This window comes from Oncorhynchus clarkii, chromosome 32, assembly GCF_045791955.1.
Source record: "Oncorhynchus clarkii lewisi isolate Uvic-CL-2024 chromosome 32, UVic_Ocla_1.0, whole genome shotgun sequence".
NCBI classification, from domain to species: domain Eukaryota; kingdom Metazoa; phylum Chordata; class Actinopteri; order Salmoniformes; family Salmonidae; genus Oncorhynchus; species Oncorhynchus clarkii.
Window position 1 is genome coordinate 9747416 of NC_092178.1, and position 22496 is coordinate 9769911.

A 22496-nucleotide genomic window follows, 5' to 3' on the forward strand; every position below is an offset into this window, starting at 1 on the left:
AGAGAGAGAGAGAGAGAGAGAGAGAGAGAGCTCTGGACCTAGAGCTGGGACAGGGGGAGCAGTCACCTCAATTATAGCAAGCCAGAGGGCCAGAGAATATCCGTGGTGGAAAGAAAATGGCGATGCAAGTGTCATGAAGAATATTTCCCCACATCATAACAGAATGGTGTAGGCTATTGCAGATTATTCCACACATTGTAAATACAACATGTGTAAATATAAACACTTGTAAGCCTATATGCCAACATATAAAACAGTTCTCAGGTGTGGATTAAATAACGGTTTTCCTACACTCTGAGAATTAGTGGTGATCCGAGGTACCCTGGAGTTGCAAGGCAATGGTTCATATTTGCACCTTTGGTTAGTTACGTTTTTTTTTAATGTAACAAAGGGTTCCTGTAAATTCAAAAATAGAGCCCATTTTTTTCCCTTCCGATTGCCACTTCTAATGCTTTATCACAGGGGTTTTCTCAAATAACCTTTTCAGAGTGGTTTCCTCGCTTTGCCTTTTTGACCTAAAAAGGTTCCCCCACAGCTGCAATCTTTTGAACCCCAAAAGGTTATTCGAGGCTCCTTTAGGGAAGAGGGGGACGAAAACATAGACACTTTTGAGCATGAGTTTTCGAGGATGTAATAACTGAAAAAATATGCAAGTTGCCTCGCGACATCCACACCAGAGAAAGTGTTTTTTTTCTCTCTCTCTCTCTCGGTGCGTAAAGACGCACACCCGGCTTGCTTGACGGTTGGTGTTCCTCAGCTCGCGCTGCTGCCCAGACTTCAGGTTGGGGAGCCGTCACGTATTTACTGACGGGGACACGTGAGTTTTCGTGCCGATGCTCCATCTGCTCGCGAAGGCACTATTTGGGGAGATAAACCGAACCAACCGTCATTTTCCTTTCCGTTTGCCGTTTCGTGTCAACAAGTTCAACTCCAGATTCTCTCAGTCTGTCTGCCACCGGGAGGGAAATAACGGAACCGCTGCTCCCTCCTGTCACACCAACTCACCAAGGGAGATTTATTTCCTTTAAAACTTTTGAATCTTTTTTTCGGTAAACAAAAGAATCAGAGCGCGCAGAGAATGATGGCACGACGCATTGACCAAAACCTGGTTTTCTCGTCCATGTTTGGATGCTTGGTTTGGCTAACGGTGGTTTCTGTCGTTCACGCTGACGGTAAGTTTTTTTCTACATGGGTTGTGACGCCCTGTCCAATTAGTAATGGTGTCGGTTTTGGTCACATCTGGCGCACCTTGGGCAGCTGTCAACATCTGGGGGTCTCGCGTCCAACCGGACATCTGAAGAGGGAGTGGAACCTCTGCCTTCAGGGCTGGAACGTTTGGTCGAGGATACACTTTTTAAACAACCTATTGTATTCCATCCTGGTTGAAACTGGTGCTTAGAATTGAACAATGCTGCTACAAAAAGCTTATGCATATAGTATTAATAATACATGGTCTGTATTAATAAACCTGTGCGAGCAGGATTTTGATTTGGTGTTGGAAGTCTCTCTCTCTCTCTCTCTCTCTCTCTCTCTCTCTCTCTCTCTCCTCTCTGCAGTGAGATATGAATGATTTGTGTGTCTTTCTCTGCACTCACTCATACAGACATGTTACAACTCACACAGCTTTCTTTGAATTCTAAAAATTCTAAAAAGATAAAAAAATCTCAAGAAATGTTAATTGTCAAAGTAACCCTATTGAATTAATGATGACATTTCTTTGAAATCTGAACACAGATAGCCATAGTGATGATGATGATGATGATGATGATGGTCTGTATAGGGGTGGCCGCTGCAGTTCGTACAATATATAGCGAATCCTCCTCCTATAACAGATGATGTAACTAGGGGGCAGCGCTCCCTGCTGTCTGTGTCCCAAAATGATAGAACCAGATAAATTGATCCTGGATCTGCACTGTAGTTATGATCCGTGATGGGGAACTCTGTTATCTAATGTGAAGGGTTTATAACAGGTTTTAAAGTAGTTAATATACTATTAATTTTATAGATAGTTAAAACAGTTGTGTAACTGTTTTTATAACTGTTGCAACTGATTTTATAAACTACTGATTTTACAGTCCATACCATGGTATCTGCTGTGTTCCTGCTGTAAAGGTGTTAAACTACTGATTTTACAGTCTATACCGTGGTATCTGCTGTGTTCCTGCTGTAAAGGTGTTAAACTACTGATTTACAGTCCATACCATGGTATCTGCTGTGTTCCTGCTGTAAAGGTGTTAAACTACAGATTTACAGTCCATACCATGGTATCTGCTGTGTTCCTGCTGTAAAGGTGTTAAACTACTGATTTACAGTCCATACCATGGTATCTGCTGTGTTCCTGCTGTAAAGGTGTTAAACTACTGATTTTACAGTCTATACCGTGGTATCTGCTGTGTTCCTGCTGTAAAGGTGTTAAACTACTGATTTACAGTCCATACCATGGTATCTGCTGTGTTCCAGCTGTAAAGGTGTTCTCTCCCCAGGTCGTGTGTTTCTATTGGACCAGAGAAACACGTCTGACTCTGGGGGATTGGCCGAGGCAGAACATGCGTGTGCTGTCCATGATGCCCGGCTTGCGTCGACCGAGGAGCTGCGTCACGCCGTGGTGGAGTGTTCCTTCTCTGCCTGCACAAGAGGATGGCTGGACGGGGGCTTCGTGGGGTAAGACACAAACACACACACAGAAACACACACACACACACACAGAAACACACACACAACCACACACTGACATGTTTTAGGTGTGGCAAGTATCAGGATTGTGAGAACATGTGTGAAGCAAGACTGACGTTTAGAGGAGACAAAGAGAAGGTAGGGAGGGAGGGAGGGAGGGAGGGAGGGAGGGAGGGAGGGAGGGAGAAATTGACATCCGATAGAGAAAGATGTTTATTTATTTTTTTTAACCTTTATTTAACCAGGTAGTCAAGTTGAGAACAAGTTCTCATTTAAAACTGTGACCTGGACAAGAATAAAGCAAAGCAGTTCGACACAAACAACAACACAGAGTTACACATGGAATAAACAAAACATACAGTCAATAATACAGTTGAAGAAAATCTATATACAGCATGTGCAAATGAGGTAAGATAAGGGAGGTAAGGCAATAAATAGGCCATGGTGGTGAAGTAATTACAATATACCAATTAGACACCGGAGGGATTAATTTGCAAAAGATGAATGTGCAAGTAGAGATACTGGGGTGCAAAGTAGCAAGATAAATAAATACAGTATGGGGATGAGGTAGTTGGATGGGCTATTTGCAGATGGGCTATGTACAGGTGCAGTGATCTGTGAGCTGCTCTGACAGCTGGTGCTTAAAGTTAGTGAGGGAGATATGATCTCCAGCTTCTGTGATTTTTGCAGTTAGTTCCAGTCATTGGCAGCAGAGAACTGGAAGGAGAGGCGGCCAAAGGAGGGATTGGCTTTGGGGGTGACCAGTGAGATATACCTGCTGGAGCGCGTGCTACGGGTGGGTGCTGCTATGGTGACCAGTGAGCTGAGATAAGGCGGGGCTTTACCTAGCAGAGACTTGTAGATGACCTGGAGCCAGTAGGTTTGGCGATGAGTATGAATCGAGGGCCAGCCACGAGAGCGTATAGGTCGCAGTGGTGGATGGTATATGGGGCTTTGGTGACAAAACCGATGGCACTGTTGGAGGCTATTTTGTAAATGACATCGTCGAAGTCGAGGATCGGTAGGATAGGATGGTCAGTTTTACGAGGGTATGTTTGGCCTCATGAGTGAAGGATGCTTTTTGCGATTCTAGATTTAATTTTGGATTGGAGATACTTAATGTGAGTCTCGAAGGAGAGTTTACAGTCTAACCAGACACCTAGGTATTTGTAGTTGTCCACATATTCTAAGTCAGAACCGTCCAGAGTAGTGATGCTGGACGGGCGGGCAGGTGCGGGCAACAATCGGTTGAGAGAGCATGCATTTAGTTTTACTTGCATTTAAGAGCAGTTGGAGGACACAGAAGTAGAGTTGTATGGCATTGAAGCTCGTCTGGAGGCTCGTTAACACAGTTTCCAAAGAAGGGCCAGAAGTATACAGAATGCTGTCGTCTGCGTAGAGGTGGATGAGAGAATCACCAGCAGCAAGAGCGACATCATTGATGTATACAGAGAAGAGAGTCGGCCTGAGAATTGAACCTTGTGGCAACCCCATAGAGACTGCCAGAGGTCCGGACAACAGGCCCTCCGATTTGACACACTGAACTCTGTCTGAGAAGTAATTGGTGAACCAGGCGAGGCAATCATTTGAGAAACCAAGGCTGTTGAGTCTGCCGATAAGAATGTGGTGATTGACAGAGTCGAAAGGCTTGGCCAGGTCGATGAATACGGCTGCACAGTAATGTCTCTTATCGATGGCGGTTATGATGTCGTTTAGGACTTTCAGCGTGGCTGAGGTGCACCCATGACCAGCTCTGAAACCAGATTGCATAGCGGAGAAGGTACGGTGGGATTCGAAATGGTCGGTAATCTGTTTGTTAACTTTGCTTTCGAAGAGCAGGCTAGTAATAGGGGTTGCAACAATTTCTGCAGATCATTTTAGAAACAGAGGGTCCAGATTGTCCAGCCCGACTGATTTGTAGGGGTCCAGATTTTGCAGCTCTTTCAGTCATGTAGGTAGGTGGGGAGGGAGGGAGGGAGAGAGAGAGAGAGAGAGAGAGGGAGGGAGAGAGAGAGGGAGAGAGAGAGAGAGAGAGAGAGAGAGAGACAGAGAGAGACAGAGAGAGAGACAGAGAGAGACAGAGAGAGAGAGAAAGGCTCCTCTGTTCTTCTATACAGGAGGAGGGAATTCTGAGCCAGGGTGTCATGCTGACAGCCAACTCCATTTACACCTCTGTCGCCACAGCAACATGACACACAGCTCCGACAGAGAGAGAGATAATTAGCTGTAGGGAGACATGGTGGTAGAGAAAAACAGACATGGAAAGAGAAAAGACAGAAGAGACACATGGAGTGATGAGCAGGGGACACATTAGATATGGAATGATGGACAGGGGAGACGTTAGCAATGCCAGTGTCTGTGGTCAGTAGTAGAGCTGTGTGTCTGTGGTCAGTAGTAGAGCTGGGGGTCTGTGGTCAGTAGTAGAGCTGGGGGTCTGTGGTCAGTAGTAGAGCTGGGAGCCTGTGGTCAGTAGTAGAGCTGGGGGTCTGTGGTCAGTAGTAGAGCTGGGGGTCTGTGGTCAGTAGTAGAGCTGGGGGTCTGTGGTCAGTAGTAGAGCTGGGGGTCTGTGGTCAGTAGTAGAGCTGGGGTCTGTGGTCAGTAGTAGAGCTGGGGGTCTGTGGTCAGTAGTAGAGCTGGGGGTCTGTGGTCAGTAGTAGAGCTGGGGTCTGTGGTCAGTAGTAGAGCTGGGGGTCTGTGGTCAGTAGTAGAGCTGGAGGTCTGTGGTCAGTAGTAGAGCTGGGGGCCTGTGGTCAGTAGTAGAGCTGGGGGTCTGTGGTCAGTAATAGAGCTGGGGTCTGTGGTCAGTAGTAGAGCTGGGGGCCTGTGGTCAGTAGTAGAGCTGGGGGTCTGTGGTCAGTAATAGAGCTGGGGGCCTGTGGTCAGTAGTAGAGCTAGGGGCCTGTGGTCAGTAGTAGAGCTGGGGGTCTGTGGTCAGTAATAGAGCTGGGGGCCTGTGGTCAGTAGTAGAGCTAGGGGTCTGTGGTCAGTACACTTTGTAGAGCATTAAACACAAAATGCCTCGCTTTCTCTCTCTCTCTCTATCTCGCTCTCTTATCAATTCAGTTGAAGTTCAATTATGGGCTTTATTGTCATGGAAACATATGTTAACATTGCCAAAGCAAGTGAAATAGATAATAAACCAAAGTGAAACAAACAATTAAATATTACAGTAAACATTACACTCACAAAAGTTCCAAAAGAATAAAGACATTTAAAATGTCATTATGTCTATATAGTGTTGTAATGATGTGCAAATAGTTAAAAGTACAAATAAATAAACATAAACATTGGTTATATTTACAATGGTGTTTGTTCTTCACTGGTTGCCCTTTTCTTGTGGCAACAGGTCACAAATCTTGCTGCTGTGATGTCACACTGTGGTATTTCACCCAATAGATATGTAATCTGAGGGAAATATGTGTCTCTAAGGAGGTTAGGAAGTGCAGCTCAGTTTCCACCTAATTTTGTGGGCAGTGAGTACATAGCCTGTCTTCTCTTGAGCAAGGCAAGGCTATGCTCACTGAGTCTGTACATAGTCAAAGCTTTCCTTAAGTTTGGGTCAGTCACAGTGGTCAGGTCTTCTGCCACTGTGTACTCTGTTTAGGGCCAAGTAGCATTCTAGTTTGCTCAGTTTTTTTGTTAGTTTTTCCAGTGTGTGAAGTAATTATCTTTTTGTTTTCTCATGATTTGGTTGGGTCTAATTGTGCTGCTGTCCTGGGGCTCTGTAGGGTGTGTTTGTGTTTGTGAACAGAGCCACAGGACCAGCTTGCTTAGGGGACTCTTCTCCAGGTTCATCTCTCTGTAGGTGATGGCTTTGTTATGGAAGGTTTGGGAATCGCTTCCTTTTAGGTGGTTGTAGAATTTAACGTCTCTTTTCTGGATTTTGATAATTAGTGGGTATCGGCCTAATTCTGCTCTGCATGCATTATTTGGTGTTTTACGTTGTACACGGAGGATATTTTTGCAGAATTCTGCATGCAGAGTCTCAATTTGGTGTTTGTCCCATCTTGTGAATTCTTGGTTGGTGAGCGGACCCCAGACCTCACAACCATAAAGGGAAATGGGTTCTATGACTGATTCAAGTATTTTTCGCCAGATCCTAATTGGTATGTTGAAATGTATGTTCCTTTTGATGGCATAGAAGGAAGGCCTTTCTTGCCTTGTCTCTCAGATCGTTCACAGCTTTGTGGAAGTTACCTGTGGCGCTGATGTTTAGGCCGAGGACTGTATAGATGTTTTTGTGTACTTAAGGACAACGGTGTCTAGATGGAATTTGTATTTGTAGTCCTGGCAACTAGACCTTTTTTGGAACACCATTCTTTTTGGGAGGCAGCAGGTAGCCTAGTGGTTAGAGTGTTGGGCCAGTAACCGAACGGTTGCTGGATTGAATCCCCGAGTTGACAAGGTAAAAATATGTTGTTCTGCCCCTGAACAAGGCAGTTAACCCACTGTTCCCCGGTAGGCCGTCATTGTAAATAACAATGTGTTCTTAACTGACTTGCCTAGGCACACCTGTAGGACCTGAGCGCTCTAGAGCAGGTTTTCATCAAAGCTCTAGGAAGAGTCTTGGTGGTTCCAAACTTTCTCCATTTAAGAATGATGGAGGCCACTGTGTCTCTGAGCTCTACAGACAATTCCTTCGACATCATGGCTTGGTTTTTGCTCTGATGCACTGTCAACTGTGGGACCTTATATAGACAGGTGTGTGCCTTTCCAAATCATGTCCAATCAATTGAATTTACCACAGGCGGACTCCGATCAAGTTGGAGAAACATCTCAAGTATGATTGATGGAAACAGGATGTACCAGAGCTGAATTTTGAGTCTCATAGCAAAGGGTCTGAATACTTATGTATAAAAGGTATTTCTGTTTTTTTATATTTTTAATACATTTGCAAAAATGTCTAAACAACAGTTTTTGCTTCATCATTATGGGTTATTGTGTGTAGATTGATGAGATTGTTACATTTATTTCATCCATTTTATAATAAGGCTGTAATGTCACAAAACGTGGAAAAAAGTCAAGGGGTCTGAATACTTTCCGATGGCACTGCATCTACACACAATTCTCCAGCTCTCTGTGTTTCATCATTTTCATTCAATTCGCAAGAGTCTGAATGTAACTCACAGGAGAAAGCATCCGAGCGAGCGAAACAGCAACCTCTGTCTCTATGTGTAGGCCATCTATCTGATGCTGTCTGGTCCAAACGAGTATGACATTGTTGCCGCCCGTAGCATTGAACGCAAAGGAAGCCATTAGACATCTGATCTCCCTTGACGAAAATATTATTAAAAAATTAGCCATTCAGCATTGAGCTAAACTGAGCAAGGTCAACTGTGATTGGTCCTGGTGCACCAAAAAAAAAGTTTCAAGGGAAGCCAGCTTGGATTTGGCTTCACTCCTATCAAAACCCATTGAGAGCGTACGTCACTGACAGAAAAACTTGAATTGTTGCATCTCATTGTGTTGTTGTCCTCCAGTGGCTAGCCAGCTAGCTAACATTGTCCTTTCCCTAAATTAGCAATGGATGGAGAGTGATTTGGACTTGTGGTTTTACTTCATTCTCCGTACTGGCCAATGATAATAACAGCGATTCTGATCCAACCATTAATTCATACATTGTTGTGTCCCTGGCCTGAGAGGATGGAAGATCAATATGTAGCTAGATGTAGAAGGCTAATGTTAACTAGTTTAACTCTGCCCATGAATGGAAGTTAGGCTAGTGAGCAAGCATTTTAGCCAGGTAGACTAGGACAACAAAAACTACATTCCCGTACTGTATCACAGAGTGAAAGACCGTTTCGTCAACATGAAAGAGGAGGGCGGCATTGGTGTTTCTCTACAAGTAGGGTGAGTCAACATGTTTTTCTACTTACACACACACACACACACACACACACACACACACACACACACACAGAAATCAGAACCATGGACAGTCACATCATATTTAGCTGACGTTGATTGGACTAAATTGTTTTTGGTATCTTTTTGTCGTTACTGTATTAGACAAAGAAGAGGTGATTTGATGGTGTTGGATTAGTGGAGGGCGCTGCTGTTTTCCTTGCAACTTGCAGTAACTCTCTGTGGTTCTAAATCAATAGTTGTTTAGTGGTCCAAAAATGTGGGAAACATTAACTTGCTTGACCATGCTCTAGGTCATGTAACTGTCTGTTACATACAATATGCTTTGTGGACTTCACTGGACAGAGCCTGCTATCTTGTTTTGTGATAAAACTAAGGTCTTGCTGAATTTTATTCTGCCACTGTGTCTTCTTATTGTCTCTGCCTTCAGGCCTCTATATCACAGTGTCAAGGCATATGAACTAACACGTTATAGAGCAAACAACAGGGTGTGGGGGGGAGGTTGGCTATCCCAGTGATTTTTTTCCCCCCATGCACCACTACTGTGTCCAACCCATAATTTTACACGCCGCATTCTTCTCTCTTCTGATAAGGGTTACTATGGAAACTGGTCAAAATAAAAAACATTTTAAATGTTGACTGCCTTAAAACAAATGGACGTTAGCTTTTAGACCCACTGTTTACCCCTATATATATATATATGTGCCATATATATGGGGCGGCAGGGTAGCCTAGTGGTTAGAGCGTTGGCCTAGTAACCGGAAGGTTGCAAGTTCATACCCCGGAGCTGACAAGGTACAAATCTGTCGTTCTGCCCCTGAACAGGCAGTTAACCCACTAGGCCGTCATTGAAAATAAGAATTTGTTCTTAACTGACTTGCCTAGTAAAATAAAAAATGTTTAGCATATGCTTTTATCCAACGGGAATTACAGTCATGCGTACATACATTTTACATACAGGTGGTTCTGGGAATTGAACCCACTACCCTGGGGTTACAAGGGCCATGCTCTATCAACAGAGCTACAAAGGAGCACCCCGTTCACTATGTTTAGACCGGAAGGTATTTCACGACAGGGTCACAAAACAGGTCACTTTCAGACACACGGTGTCATGACTCATCGTCAGCAAGAAGGTGTCAGAGGCAGGAGGTAGACATCACCGTCCTCCACCTCATTCCTTTCACCCACCCACACACACACACATACACACACTCACACACACTCACTCACACACACACACATACTCACACACACACACTCACACATACACACCCACCCACACACCGACTCACACACACACACACCGACACACACACACACATACACACCGACACACACACACATACACACCGACCCACACACACACACACACACACACACACACACACACACACACACACACACACACACACACACACACTCTTCAATAAGCCCCTAACTAACATTGCCTCTTCTTTTTATACCACTGATGTGCCAACTTCTGTCTGTAGCGTCCGAACCGTTTGGCCTACAAACAATATGACACCGCTATGGAAAGAGGAGATTCTCACGAACACGGTGTTGTTCTCCATTTTTGCTCTGCATCCCCCCCCACAAGTGTCAAGGGACCGTTCTGAATGTAACCGGGGTACCGGTTGGAAATAAATGAGTGGAAGTATGAAGGTAGTTTTGTGTCAACAACAAAAAAAGGTGGTTAATCTAAATTATTTCCTATGTCAAAGGATGTCAAATAGTATTTGAACCCAGGTCTTGTCACACCCTGACCATAGTTTGCTTTGTATGTTCTATGTTTTGTTTGGTCAGGGTGTGATCCGAGTGGGCATTCTATGTTGGATGTCTTGTTTGTCTGTTTCTGTGTTTGGGCCTGATATGGTTCTCAATCAGAGGCAGGTGTTAGTCGTTGTCTCTGATTGGGAACCATATTTAGGTAGCCTGTTTTGTCATTGTGGGTGATTGTCTGTTAGTTGCTTGTGTCAGCACACTTCTCATTATAGCTTCACGGTCGTTATTCGTTTTTATTGTTTTGTATAGTTTGTATTCAGTGTTCAGTGTTCAGTGCTTTTCTTTAATTAAAAAATCATCATGAACACATACCACGCTGCATGTTGGTCCGCTCCTTACGACCATCGTGACATCCTAGATATAGGACAGATGGTGGCGTGTATTCATGGAAGCCCCCCCCCCCTCCAAAAGAGTAATGTCAAATGTCATATTGACTATATTTTGTGTTGTAACGATGTGTAAATAGTAAAAGGGGAAATAAATAAACATAAATATGGGTTGTATTTACAATGGTGTTTGTTCTTCACTGGTTGCCATTTTCTTGTGGCAACAGGTCACAAATCTTGCTGCTGTGATGTCACACTGTGGTATTTCACCCAGTAGATATGTAATTTGAGGGAAATATGTGTCTCTAATGAGGTTAGGAAGTGCCGCTCAGTTTCCACCTCATTTTGTGGGCAGTGAGCACATAGCCTGTCTTCTCTTGAGAGCCAGGTCTGCCTACGGCGGCCTTTCTCATTAGCAAGGCTATGCTCACTCTGTACATAGTCAAAGCTTTCCTTAAGTTTGGGTCAGTCACAGTGGTCAGGTATTCTGCCGCTGTGTACTCTCTGTGTACCTTCATAAAAATAATTTATTTTATTTTTCTCTGTTTCATAATTTTCCTTCAATTCCCAAGGAGGCTGAATGTATCTCACCCTGAGAAAGCATCCGAGTGAGAGAAACAGTCTCTGTCTCTGTATGTGTAGCTCATCTATCCGATGCAGTCTGGTCAAACATTTACGCCCAATGATTCATACGCACAACTTGAATTTTTCGAGTGACTCCCCCCATAAATTATTTTTTTTTTCTTAGAAAATGTACTCTGGCATCTCTGGACATTTGAATGAGCATTTTGCATTGGATTTCAGAAACACACCTTCATTTTGACAAGGGGGTTGAATCAGAGGAGCAGAACTGCCACGTTGACAAGGCTAAAGTTCAATCTGGACTTGGTTTCCTCTATTGTAATCGCTCCTCTTTCACCCCAGCTGCCAAACTAACCCTGATTCAGATGACCATCCTATCCATGCTAGATTACGGAGACATCATTTATAGATCGCCAGGTAAGGGTGCTCTCAAGCGGCTAGATGTTCTTTACCATTCGGCCATCAGATTTGCCACCAATGCTCCTTATAGGACACATCACTGCACTCTATACTCCTCTGTAAACTGGTCATCTCTGTATAACCATCACAAGAACCACTGGTTGATGCTTATTTATAAAACCTTCTTAGGCCTCACTCCCTCCTTATCTGAGATATCTACTGCAGCCCTCATCCTCCACATAAATGTGACTGGCACCCGTTCTGCCAGTCACATTCTGTTAAAGGTCCCCAAAGCACACACATCCCTGGGTCGCTCCTCTTTTCAGTTCGCTGAAGCTAGTGACTGGAACGAGCTGCAAAAAAACACTCAAACTGGACAGTTTTATCTCCATCTCTTCATTCAAAGACTCAATCATGGACTTTCTTAGTGACAGTTGTGGCTGCTTTGTGTGATGTATTGTTGTCTCTATCTTCTTGCCCTTTGTGCTGTTGTCTGTGCCCAATAATGTTTGTACCATGTTTTGTGCTGCTACCATGTTGTGTTGCTACCATGTTGTGTTGCTACCATGTTGTGTTGATACTTTATTATATTGTTGTCTTAGGTCTCTCTTTCTGTAGTGTTGTGTTGTCTCTCTTGTTGTGATGCGTGTTTTGTCCTAATATATATATATATATATATATTTATTTTATGTTTTATTTATTATTATTTTTTATCCCAGGCCCCCGTCCCCGCAGGAGGTCTTTTGCCTTTTGGTAGGTCGTCATTGTAAATAATAATTTGTTCTTAACTGACTTGCCTCGTTTAAATAAAGGTTAAATACATATTTTAACCGAATGGAGATAATTCATTAAATAGTGATCCATTCTGACTACTACAGTTGCCATCATACAGACTAATCATGGCAGACAGGCTATTTTATTTATTTATTTTTATTTAACTGTGAGGAGGCTCGGGCCGGGTTGGGTTGACTCTCTCAGGCAGGGTGAAAACGACTACATCGACCATTTTTGGTGCCATTCAGCCCTATTCAGCCATATGGAGCTTCAGATTCGAATACTTCCGGCTTAACGCTCCATCGGTAGTTTTCCATAGCGCTACGTGCATTACGTCAGAGCACTGTTTGCTGGTTTTTATGTCGGCGAGACAGATTAGAGTCTTCTCTTTTCAGCAGGAGCCATTTGCTTTCCAACATGTGGTTTCCCGCAATTGGATTTGAAGTATTGTGAAAGGCCTGTTTTGTCTCCTGCTCACTGACAGATTTGCCCTTCATTCCTGACTGTAGGCTATGCCTTGTTATTGGGCTACACACAATCCACAGCTAGGCAACTTTTTTTTTTTTTAAATAAGCGATTGATCCTTATAGGCCTACTCACGGTGGAGTAAATTATTTAATTTCTTTCTGAAAAGACCACATTAATTCTATAACTTTGACAAAGTTATTTCAATTTATCAGAAGTACTGCAGCACCTCCAGCATCCTTCCTGATTTGAAATGATTTGATTCTATGAGAAAATAAATGAAGTTCTGCTGAGCAGCCAACCAGACCGAATATTGATGATGATGTAAACCAAGTGTTAATCCAATGTTATGTTGCTGTGGCAGTACTGTTGATATTTAAACTAGGTCGCTAGCTACACACACTCGACCAGTGACCGCATTTCCGCGAACAATCTCATACTGTACCTCTATCAGTGCTTCTGATACATGATATTTATCCTTTCTAGATGGAGTCACACCTCTATCAGGGCTGCTGATATATGATATGTATCCTGTCTAGATGTAGTCACACCTGTATCAGGGCTGCTGATACATGATATTTATCCTGTCTAGATGTAGTCACACCTCTATCAGGGCTGCTGATATATGATATATATCCTGTCTAGATGTAGTCACACCTCTATCAGGGCTGCTGATATATGATATTTATCCTGTCTAGATGTAGTCACACCTCTATCAGGGCTGCTGATACAGCAGGATATATATCCTGTAATGTAGTCATGGGGTGGCAGGGTAGCCTAGTGGTTACAGCGTTGGGCTAGTAACCGGAAGGTTGTAAGTTCAAACCCCCGAGCTGACAAGGTACAAATCTGTCGTTCAGGCGCTGTTCCTAGGCCGTCATTGAAAATAAGAATTTGTTCTTAACTTACTTGCCTAGTTAATTGAAGGTTAAACATTTTTTTTAAATACCTCTATCAGGGCTGCTGATACAGCAAGATATATATCCTGTCTAGATGTAGTCACACCTCTATCAGGGCTGCTGATATATGATATTTATCCTGTCTAGATGTAGTCACACCTCTATCAGGGCTGCTGATATAGCAGGATGTATAGGATGTTTGGCTGATGATGTATGTTTCTGGAACATGATGTCATCACGCAGCAATGTGTTTCTCCAGGACTACAGTGTGCAGTAATCAGGGCAGTGCTCTGAAGGCAGTGGATGTGAAGATAGAGAACGCTGCAGAGGACAACACACACCTGGATGTGTTCTGTGTCAAAGACAAAGGTCAGGACACACACACACACTCATACACACACACACACACACACACACTCACATTCCGCAATTCTCTGCCTTAAGATGTTTACTGACGACGACTGAAAGAGGTCATGTTCCCACACCTCTCCACTCCCTCCATCTTCTCTCTCAATGTCATTTCTATTTAAGGGGCTTTATTGGCATGGGAAACAGATGTTTACATTGCCAAAGCAAGTGAAATCAATAATAAACAAAAGTGAAATAAACAATACATGTTTTACAGTAAACATTACAGAAGTTCCAAAAGAATAAAGACATTTCAAATGCCATATTATGTCTATATACAGTGTTGTATTTACAGTGTTGTATATACAGTATTGTATATACAGTATTGTATATACAGTGTTGTATACAGTATTGTATATACAGTGTTGTATATACAGTGTTGTATTTACAGTGTTGTATTTACAGTGTTGTATATACAGTGTTGTATATACAGTGTTGTATTTACAGTGTTGTATTTACAGTGTTGTATATACAGTGTTGTATATACAGTATTGTATATACAGTATTGTATATACAGTGTTGTATACAGTATTGTATATACAGTGTTGTATTTACAGTGTTGTATTTACAGTGTTGTATATACAGTGTTGTATATACAGTATTGTATATACAGTATTGTATATACAGTGTTGTATACAGTATTGTATATACAGTGTTGTATTTACAGTGTTGTATTTACAGTGTTGTATATACAGTGTTGTATATACAGTGTTGTATACAGTATTGTATATACAGTGTTGTATACAGTATTGTATATACAGTGTTGTATACAGTATTGTATATACAGTGTTGTATTTACAGTGTTGTTTATACAGTGTTGTATTTACAGTGTTGTATATACAGTGTTGTATTTACAGTGTTGTATATACAGTATTGTATATACAGTGTTGTATTTACAGTGTTGTATATACAGTGTATACAGTATTGTATATACAGTGTTGTATTTACAGTGTTGTATTTACAGTGTTGTATATACAGTGTTGTATTTACAGTATTGTATATACAGTGTTGTATACAGTGTTGTATATACAGTGTTGTATTTACAGTATTGTATATACAGTGTTGTATTTACAGTGTTGTATATACAGTGTTGTATTTACAGTGTTCTCCACTTAAGTGCTGCTTAAGTGATCGACCCACCTTGAACCTGGTTCATTTGTGTGCTACCAGATTGTGTTAGCCCACTGAGCTAAATCCTCAGGTTAGCCATCACCCAAATGTGGTTTACCTCCATTACACATACACCTACCTCTCCAGTACAGAAGGGGATGGAGAGGTTGTTTTTGGACCGGCCCGCTGTTGGACTACTCCCAAGACTGATGTTTGGGTTTTGAACTGAGGAACAGGAAAGTTACTGTGGGACCTGTAAAACCACAAGGAGAGGAGAGGAAATAGGCAAGAACATTTGAAATATGTACCCTCTTCATTAGAGATCAGACGTGTTGTACATGCCACATAACTTTGAGGACCCTCCAGACTCCAGATATGAGCAAACCAATCAGATTTCAGTTATGAGCCAACCAATCTGAGTCTCCAGTTGTGAGCCAACCCATCAGACTCCAGTTGTGAGCCAACCAATCAGACTCCAGTTGTGAGCCAACCAATCAGACTCCAGTTGTGAGCCAACCAATCAGACTCCAGTTGTGAGCCAACCAATCAGACTCCAGTTATGAGCCAACCAATCAGACTCCAGTTGTGAGCCAACCAATCAGACTCCAGTTGTGAGCCAACCAATCAGACTCCAGTTGTGAGCCAACCAATCAGACTTCAGTTGTGAGCCAACCGATCAGACTCCAGTTGTGAGCCAACCAATCAGACTCCAGTTGTGAGCCAACCGATCAGACTCCAGTTATGAGCCAACCAATCAGACTCCAGTTGTGAGCCAACCAATCAGACTCCAGTTGTGAGCCAACCAATCCGTGACAACCAGCCCCTGTCTCTCCTACTGAGGGAAAGGACAGACCCAACACTGTATGTTATAACTTACAATAACAGTGTGTATAACTGTGGCATAACATCCTTGTGATATAACCTAACCTGGTAATGTTATACCTGTCAGGTGGACCATGTGGCGATCCCCCTGCGTTCCCCAACACGCGTCTCCAGGGCCACACAGGGTTTGAGATGGGGGACGAGCTGCTGTACTCTTGTCTTCCTGGTCATGTGATGCCCAGCGGCCACTCAGCATTCAGTCTGCTGTGTGACACCTGTGGAGAGTGGTATGGACTGGTACAGCTTTGTAGCAAATGTAAGTGTATAATATGTACTAATTAGGGGGTGCCTATATAATCCTGTTTCTGTGTGTGTGTGTGTATCTAACCTCTCAACTTAGAGCCGTGACCTCTGGGCTCCACAGGAAGTTGTGATGAGGTTGCACGCTTCACTTCCTGGTTATTAGTCATGCCTTCAGTTCCATGCATTTCATGTGAAGGTCAAGTGCAATACTTTTTGTTCAGGCCAGTGCACTACATAGGGAATAGGGCTCTGGTATAAAGTAGTGCACTACATAGGGAATAGGGCTCTGGTATAAAGTAGTGCACTACATAGGGAATAAGGCTCTGGTCTAAAGTAGTGCACTACATAGGGAATAGGGCTCTGGTATAAAGTAGTGCACTACATAGGGAATAAGGCTCTGGTCTAAAGTAGTGCACTACATAGGGAATAGGGCTCTGGTCTAAAGTAGTGCACTACATAGGGAATAGGGCTCTGGTCTAAAGTAGTGCACTACATAGGGAATAGGGCTCTGGTCTAAAGTAGTGCATTACATAGGGAATAGGGCTCTGGTCTAAAGTAGTGCACTACATAGGGAATAGGGCTCTGGTCTAAAGTAGTGCACTACATAGGGAATAGTTGTCACGGCTGATGAAAGGAGAGGACCAAGGTGCAGTGTGGAAAAGTGTTCATACTTGTATTTGAACTGAATAAATAACAAAATTAACACTAAATAACTAAATTAACACTAAATGACTAAATTAACACTAAATAACAAAATTAACAAAGAGAATGAATGAAAACCGAAACAGTCCTGTCAGGTGCAGAAACACAAAACAGAAAATAACTACCCACAAAACCCCTGTGGGGAAAAGCTACCTAAGTATGGTTCCCAGTCAGAGACAACGATAGTCAGCTGTCCCTGATTGAGAACCATACCCGGCAAAAAACAAAGAAATTCAAAAACATAGAAAAAAGAACATAGAATGCCCATCCAACTCACACTCTGACCAAACCAAAATAGAGACATAAAAAGGTCAGGGCGTGACAATAGTGTAGCCGTTCAGACCTCTGCTAGGCCTAGGGTCTGGCTTCCTTCCGCATGTTACAAAACAGTGTCCCAGTTGTGAGTGAGAGATAAAAAAACAAATCTCATCTAAATCTAATTGTATTTGTCGTGTACTCAGCGTACAGCAGGTATGAAGGTGCAGTACATTGATTGGTTCTGACTTCTAAGCTTGAAAATATGAATTATCCTTATTCCTGTCACTGAGGGAGAGAGGGGAATGTAGCACGTTTACACTCTGTCGGAACATGTTATTGTTAGACATCAGGTATCCTACGGTGAGGAGAAGGGCCACAGTCTGGTACAAGTCAACAGGACAGCCGTGAGTTGGGGAGGAGTGAGGAATTTGGGCCGAGGTCAGGTCAGATGAAGTGAGAGAGAACAGGCATCACTAAAGTTCTGTACAGCAACAGAGATATATTGGCTATTCAGATGTGTAAGGAGGAGACTCAGCATAGGAGAAGAGTTACATACCAGTGCTTGTGTGAATACACTACTGGTCAAAAGTTTTAGAACACCTACTCATTCGAGGGTTTTCTTTATTTTTACTATTTTATACATTGTAGAATAATAGTGAAGACATCAAAACTAGGAAATAACACATGTGGAATCATGCAGTAACCATGAAAGTGTTAAACAAATCAAAATATATTTTATATTTGAGATTCTTCAAAGTAGCAACCCTTTGTCTTGATGACAGCTTTGCACACTCTTGGCATTCTCTCAACCAGCTTCCCCACTCCCCTTCTCTCTCTCTCTCTCTCTCGCCTCACTCCCCCTCTCTCTCTCTCTCTCTCTCTCTCGCCTCACTCCCCCTCTCTGTTTCTACAGACAAGACAGAGACACACATCGACTATGAAGATAAGTTCACTGATCACGATCACCACCTCTCCTACGACACCCCTGCAGAGGAGGAGAACACAGAGGAGGAGAACACAGAGGAGGAGAACACAGAGGAGGAACTGCTAGAGGAGGAGGTGGACACAGAAGAAGAGGAGCACAGCGATCAGGAGCAACAAGAGGCCAGCTTCAGTGTGGAGGGAGAAGAGGAGCAGGAGCAGGAGGAGGAGGCAGGAGGAGGGGAGGTGGCAGGAGGAGAGGAGCAGTCTTTGGGAGAGGAGGAGCAGGAGGAGGAGGCAGGAGGAGAGGAGGCGGCAGGAGGAGAGGAGGCGGCAGGAGGAGAGGAGCAGTCTTTGGGAGAGGAGGAACAGCAAGGGGAGGAGGTGGGGGGAGGAATGGAGGAAGAGGTGGAAGAGTCGACAGACCCTCCCGTTGAGAAGGAGGAGCAGGTGGAGGAGATGGGCGTGTCAGAGGTGACTGAGGCGCCAGTCTCCCTGATATCTCAGAAGCACCTGTTCTGGTTCCCCTCAGAGGCCATCCAGGAGGCAGGACATGTGGAACCCACCCACCCGCTAGTCACACAGGACACACTCACTGAGGGGGACAACCGTGTCAGGGCGTCCGGCAGCGAATTAATGGAGAGCAAGCAAGACGACAGCCAACCGGGGGAGACGGAGGATTATGACAGCCATGAGGGCCACTTCCAACAACCAATTGACCCCGTTGACCATGATGACCATCACCACGACGACCATGATGACCACGAAGATGACGTTGACCGTGAACATATTGACCGTGAACATGACGATCAACGTGAACGTAACCACTATGACCACGACGGTCAAACAGATCCTGGCCACGATGAAAGCTCTGAGGGTGAAGACCATGTCGTCGAACGCCTTGACCACAATGATCATGGTGACCATGAAAGCTATGGCAGTGAAGACGCCCACCGTGAGGCCCAAGGAGAACACGTGGAGGATGACCATGAGAAGGCTGGTCGGTATGATGACGTGGGCGAGGAGCATTATGACGTGGGTGAACACGAGGAGGATCAAAACCACGGTGCACATGATGACCACGAAGACCACGAAGGTCATGACCGCGGTGATGTAACCGATCACCATGACGACCACGGCCATGTCCATGATCACCTTGATGAAGACCAGAGTGAACATGAAAATGATCGTAGTGACCATAACAGTCACGACCATCTCTACGACGACCATGATTATGATGACTATGTGATCCCCCCAGTCGGCATGACAACAGGCGAGCCTCAGAACGTAACTCATGAGGAGACGGGAGCAAAACCCACAGCCAGCTCAGACGAGACCTGGTTGGACGGCTACCCTGTTAGTCAGGAGGAGACCGACGCTGATAAAGTGGGCGGTGGATCCTCAGAGGAAGGGGTGGAGCTTGAGGAGGAAGAGAAGGGTGTTGTGGTTGTCGGGGTGACTGACCGGCCCAATGAGGTGGAGTTGAGTCGTCCCACCCCGTTCACTGGAGTCCCCCAGGTCCCCCTGTCCCCCACACAGGGGGCGAACCCTGTAGAGCAGGATCAGGACCAGGGCTTGGTGGGAGGACTCACCCCTACAGCCTCACCCGACCTACCTCTCTCCCCCGAGGCCACGGCTTCAGATTCACATTCAGCCGACTACGCCACCCCCTCTCAGACATCATCACTGGATGACGTTGCCTCCGGCAACACAGCCAGGCATTCTCCCACAGACTCCTGGGAAACCACGAATCACGTGCACCCTTTCCTGGAGCACGGCCCCGTCCCCACAGCGTGGACTGATGACGTCATCGACGAGGAGGAACGTTCGGCCCAGCACAACCTGACTCGACACAGCGGGGAGATGGAGGGTGAGGAGGGGGAGAGCGAAGGTGAGACGGGGGAGACAGGGTGTACTGGGGGTGAGGAGGACTGCCCTCCTCCCCCTCCTCCCTCCTCCGGCAGGGGTTCCACGGTTGCAGCCATTGTGGTTGCCGTGTGCGCGGTTGCCGTGGCAGCCACCATCGGGGCGTGGTGTTACCGGCGAAAACAGCAGAAGAGCTCGATGTACGAGATGAACGGGAAGGGTCAGAACAGACATGGACAACAGATAGAGATGCAACAGAAAGTCTAAGATAAAGAGAGAGACAGTGGGGATACTGAGAGTAGAGGGGAGGGGGTAGGGAGGGTGATGAAGAGAGAGACAGTAGAGACACTGAGAGTAGAGGGGAGGGAGTAGGGAGGGTGATGAAGAGAGAGACAGTGAGGATACTGAGAGTAGAGGGGAGGGGGTAGGGAGGGTGATAAAGAGAGACAGTAGAGATACTGAGAGTAGAGGAGAGGGGGTAGGAGAGACAGTAGAGATACTGAGAGTAGAGGGGAGGGGGTAGGGAGGGTGATGAAGAGAGAGACAGTAGAGACACTGAGCGTAGAGGGGAGGGAGTAGGGAGGGTGATGAAGAGAGAGACAGTGGGGATACTGAGAGTAGAGGGGAGGGGGTAGGGAGGGTGATGAAGAGAGAGACAGTAGAGATACTGAGAGTAAAGGGGAGGGGGTAGGGAGGGTGATGAAGAGAGACAGTGGGGATACTGAGAGTAGAGGGGAGGGGGTAGGGAGGGTGATGAAGAGAGAGACAGTAGAGATACTGAGAGTAGAGGGGAGGGGGTAGGGAGGGTGATGAAGAGAGAGACAGTGGGGATACTGAGAGTAGAGGGGAGGGGGTAGGGAGGGTGATGAAGAGAGAGACAGTGGGGATACTGAGAGTAGAGGGGAGGGGGTAGGGAGAGTGATGAAGAGAGACAGTAGAGATACTGAGAGTAGAGGGGAGGGGTATGGAGGGTGATGAAGAGAGAGACAGTGGGGATACTGAGAGTAGAGGGGAGGGGGTAGGGAGGGTGATGAAGAAAGAGACAGTAGAGATACTGAGAGTAGAGGGGAGGGGGTAGGGAGGGTGATGAAGAGAGAGACAGTAGAGATACTGAGAGTAGAGGGGAGGGGGTAGGGAGGGTGATGAAGAGAGAGACAGTAGAGATACTGAGAGTAAAGGGGAGGGGGTAGGGAGGGTGATGAAGAGAGAGACAGTGGGGATACTGAGAGTAGAGGGGAGAGGGTAGGGAGGGTGATAAAGAGAGAGACAGTAGAGATACTGAGAGTAGAGGTGAGAGGGTAGGGAGGGTGATGAAGAGAGACAGTAGAGATACTGAGAGTAGGGGGTAGGGAGGATGATGTGGGTGAGGGTATTTGGGGGGGGAGTTGAACAGACACACATTACACCTGCAGAGACAGAAGAATGAGTTGAGGGGTGAGGAAGGGTTGAGGGTGAGGAAAGGTTGAGGGTGAGGAAGGGTTGAGGGTGAGGGTGGGTTGAGGGTGAGGAATGGTTGAGGGTGAGGGTGGGTTGAGGGTGAGGGTGAGGGTGGGTTGGGGGTGAGGAAGGGTTGGGGGTGAGGAAGGGTTGGGGGTGAGGAAGGGTTGAGGGTGAGGGTGGGTTGAGGGTGAGGAAGGGTTGAGGGTGAGGGTAGGTTGAGGGTGAGGGTGAGGGTGGGTTGAGGGTGAGGGTGGGGCGTAGGGGCTATGCTTTGTGAACCCTAGCAGGACTTCTCCTCCAGAACTCTGGGTCATTGAGGTACAGAATTGTTACTGTTATTATTGTGTAATTGCCATGTTACTGTTTAATTACCACATTCCTGTGTAATTACCATAATAATTACCATATGTGTGTGTAATTACCATGTTCCCGTGTAATTACCATAATAATTACCATGTCACAGTGTAATTACCATGTTCCTGTGTAATTACCATGTTACTGTGTAGTTACCATAATAATTACCATGTTACTGTATAATTACCATGTTACAGTGTAATTACTACGTTAGTGTAATTACCATGTTCCTGGGTAATTACCATAGTAGTTACCATGTTACAGTGTAATTACCATGTTCCTGTGTAATTACCATGTTCCTGTGTAATTACCATGTTAGTGTAATTACCATGTTCCTGTGTAATTACCATGTTACAGTGTAATTACTTTGTTAGTGTAAATACCATGTCACTGTATAATCACCATGTTCCCGTGTAATTACCATAAGAATTACCAGTTACAGTGTAATTACCATCTTACTGTGTAATTAGCATAATAATTACTGTGTTATTGTGTAAATACCATGTTCCTGGGTAATTACCATAATAATTACCATGTTACAGTGTAA

General features: G+C 44.8%; 1 protein-coding gene across 1 annotated transcript; it reads left to right on the top strand.

Annotated features, from left to right (window-relative positions):
* Positions 1-1078: 1078 nt before the first annotated feature.
* LOC139392416 (sushi domain-containing protein 5-like) lies at positions 1079-20422 on the top strand. Its single transcript, XM_071140390.1, has 6 exons — positions 1079-1172; positions 2484-2661; positions 14025-14134; positions 16233-16421; positions 18282-18482; positions 18612-20422. The coding sequence occupies exons 1-6, from the start codon at positions 1079-1081 to the stop codon at positions 20420-20422; spliced, it is 2583 nt and encodes an 860-aa protein (XP_070996491.1).
* Positions 20423-22496: the final 2074 nt, after the last annotated feature.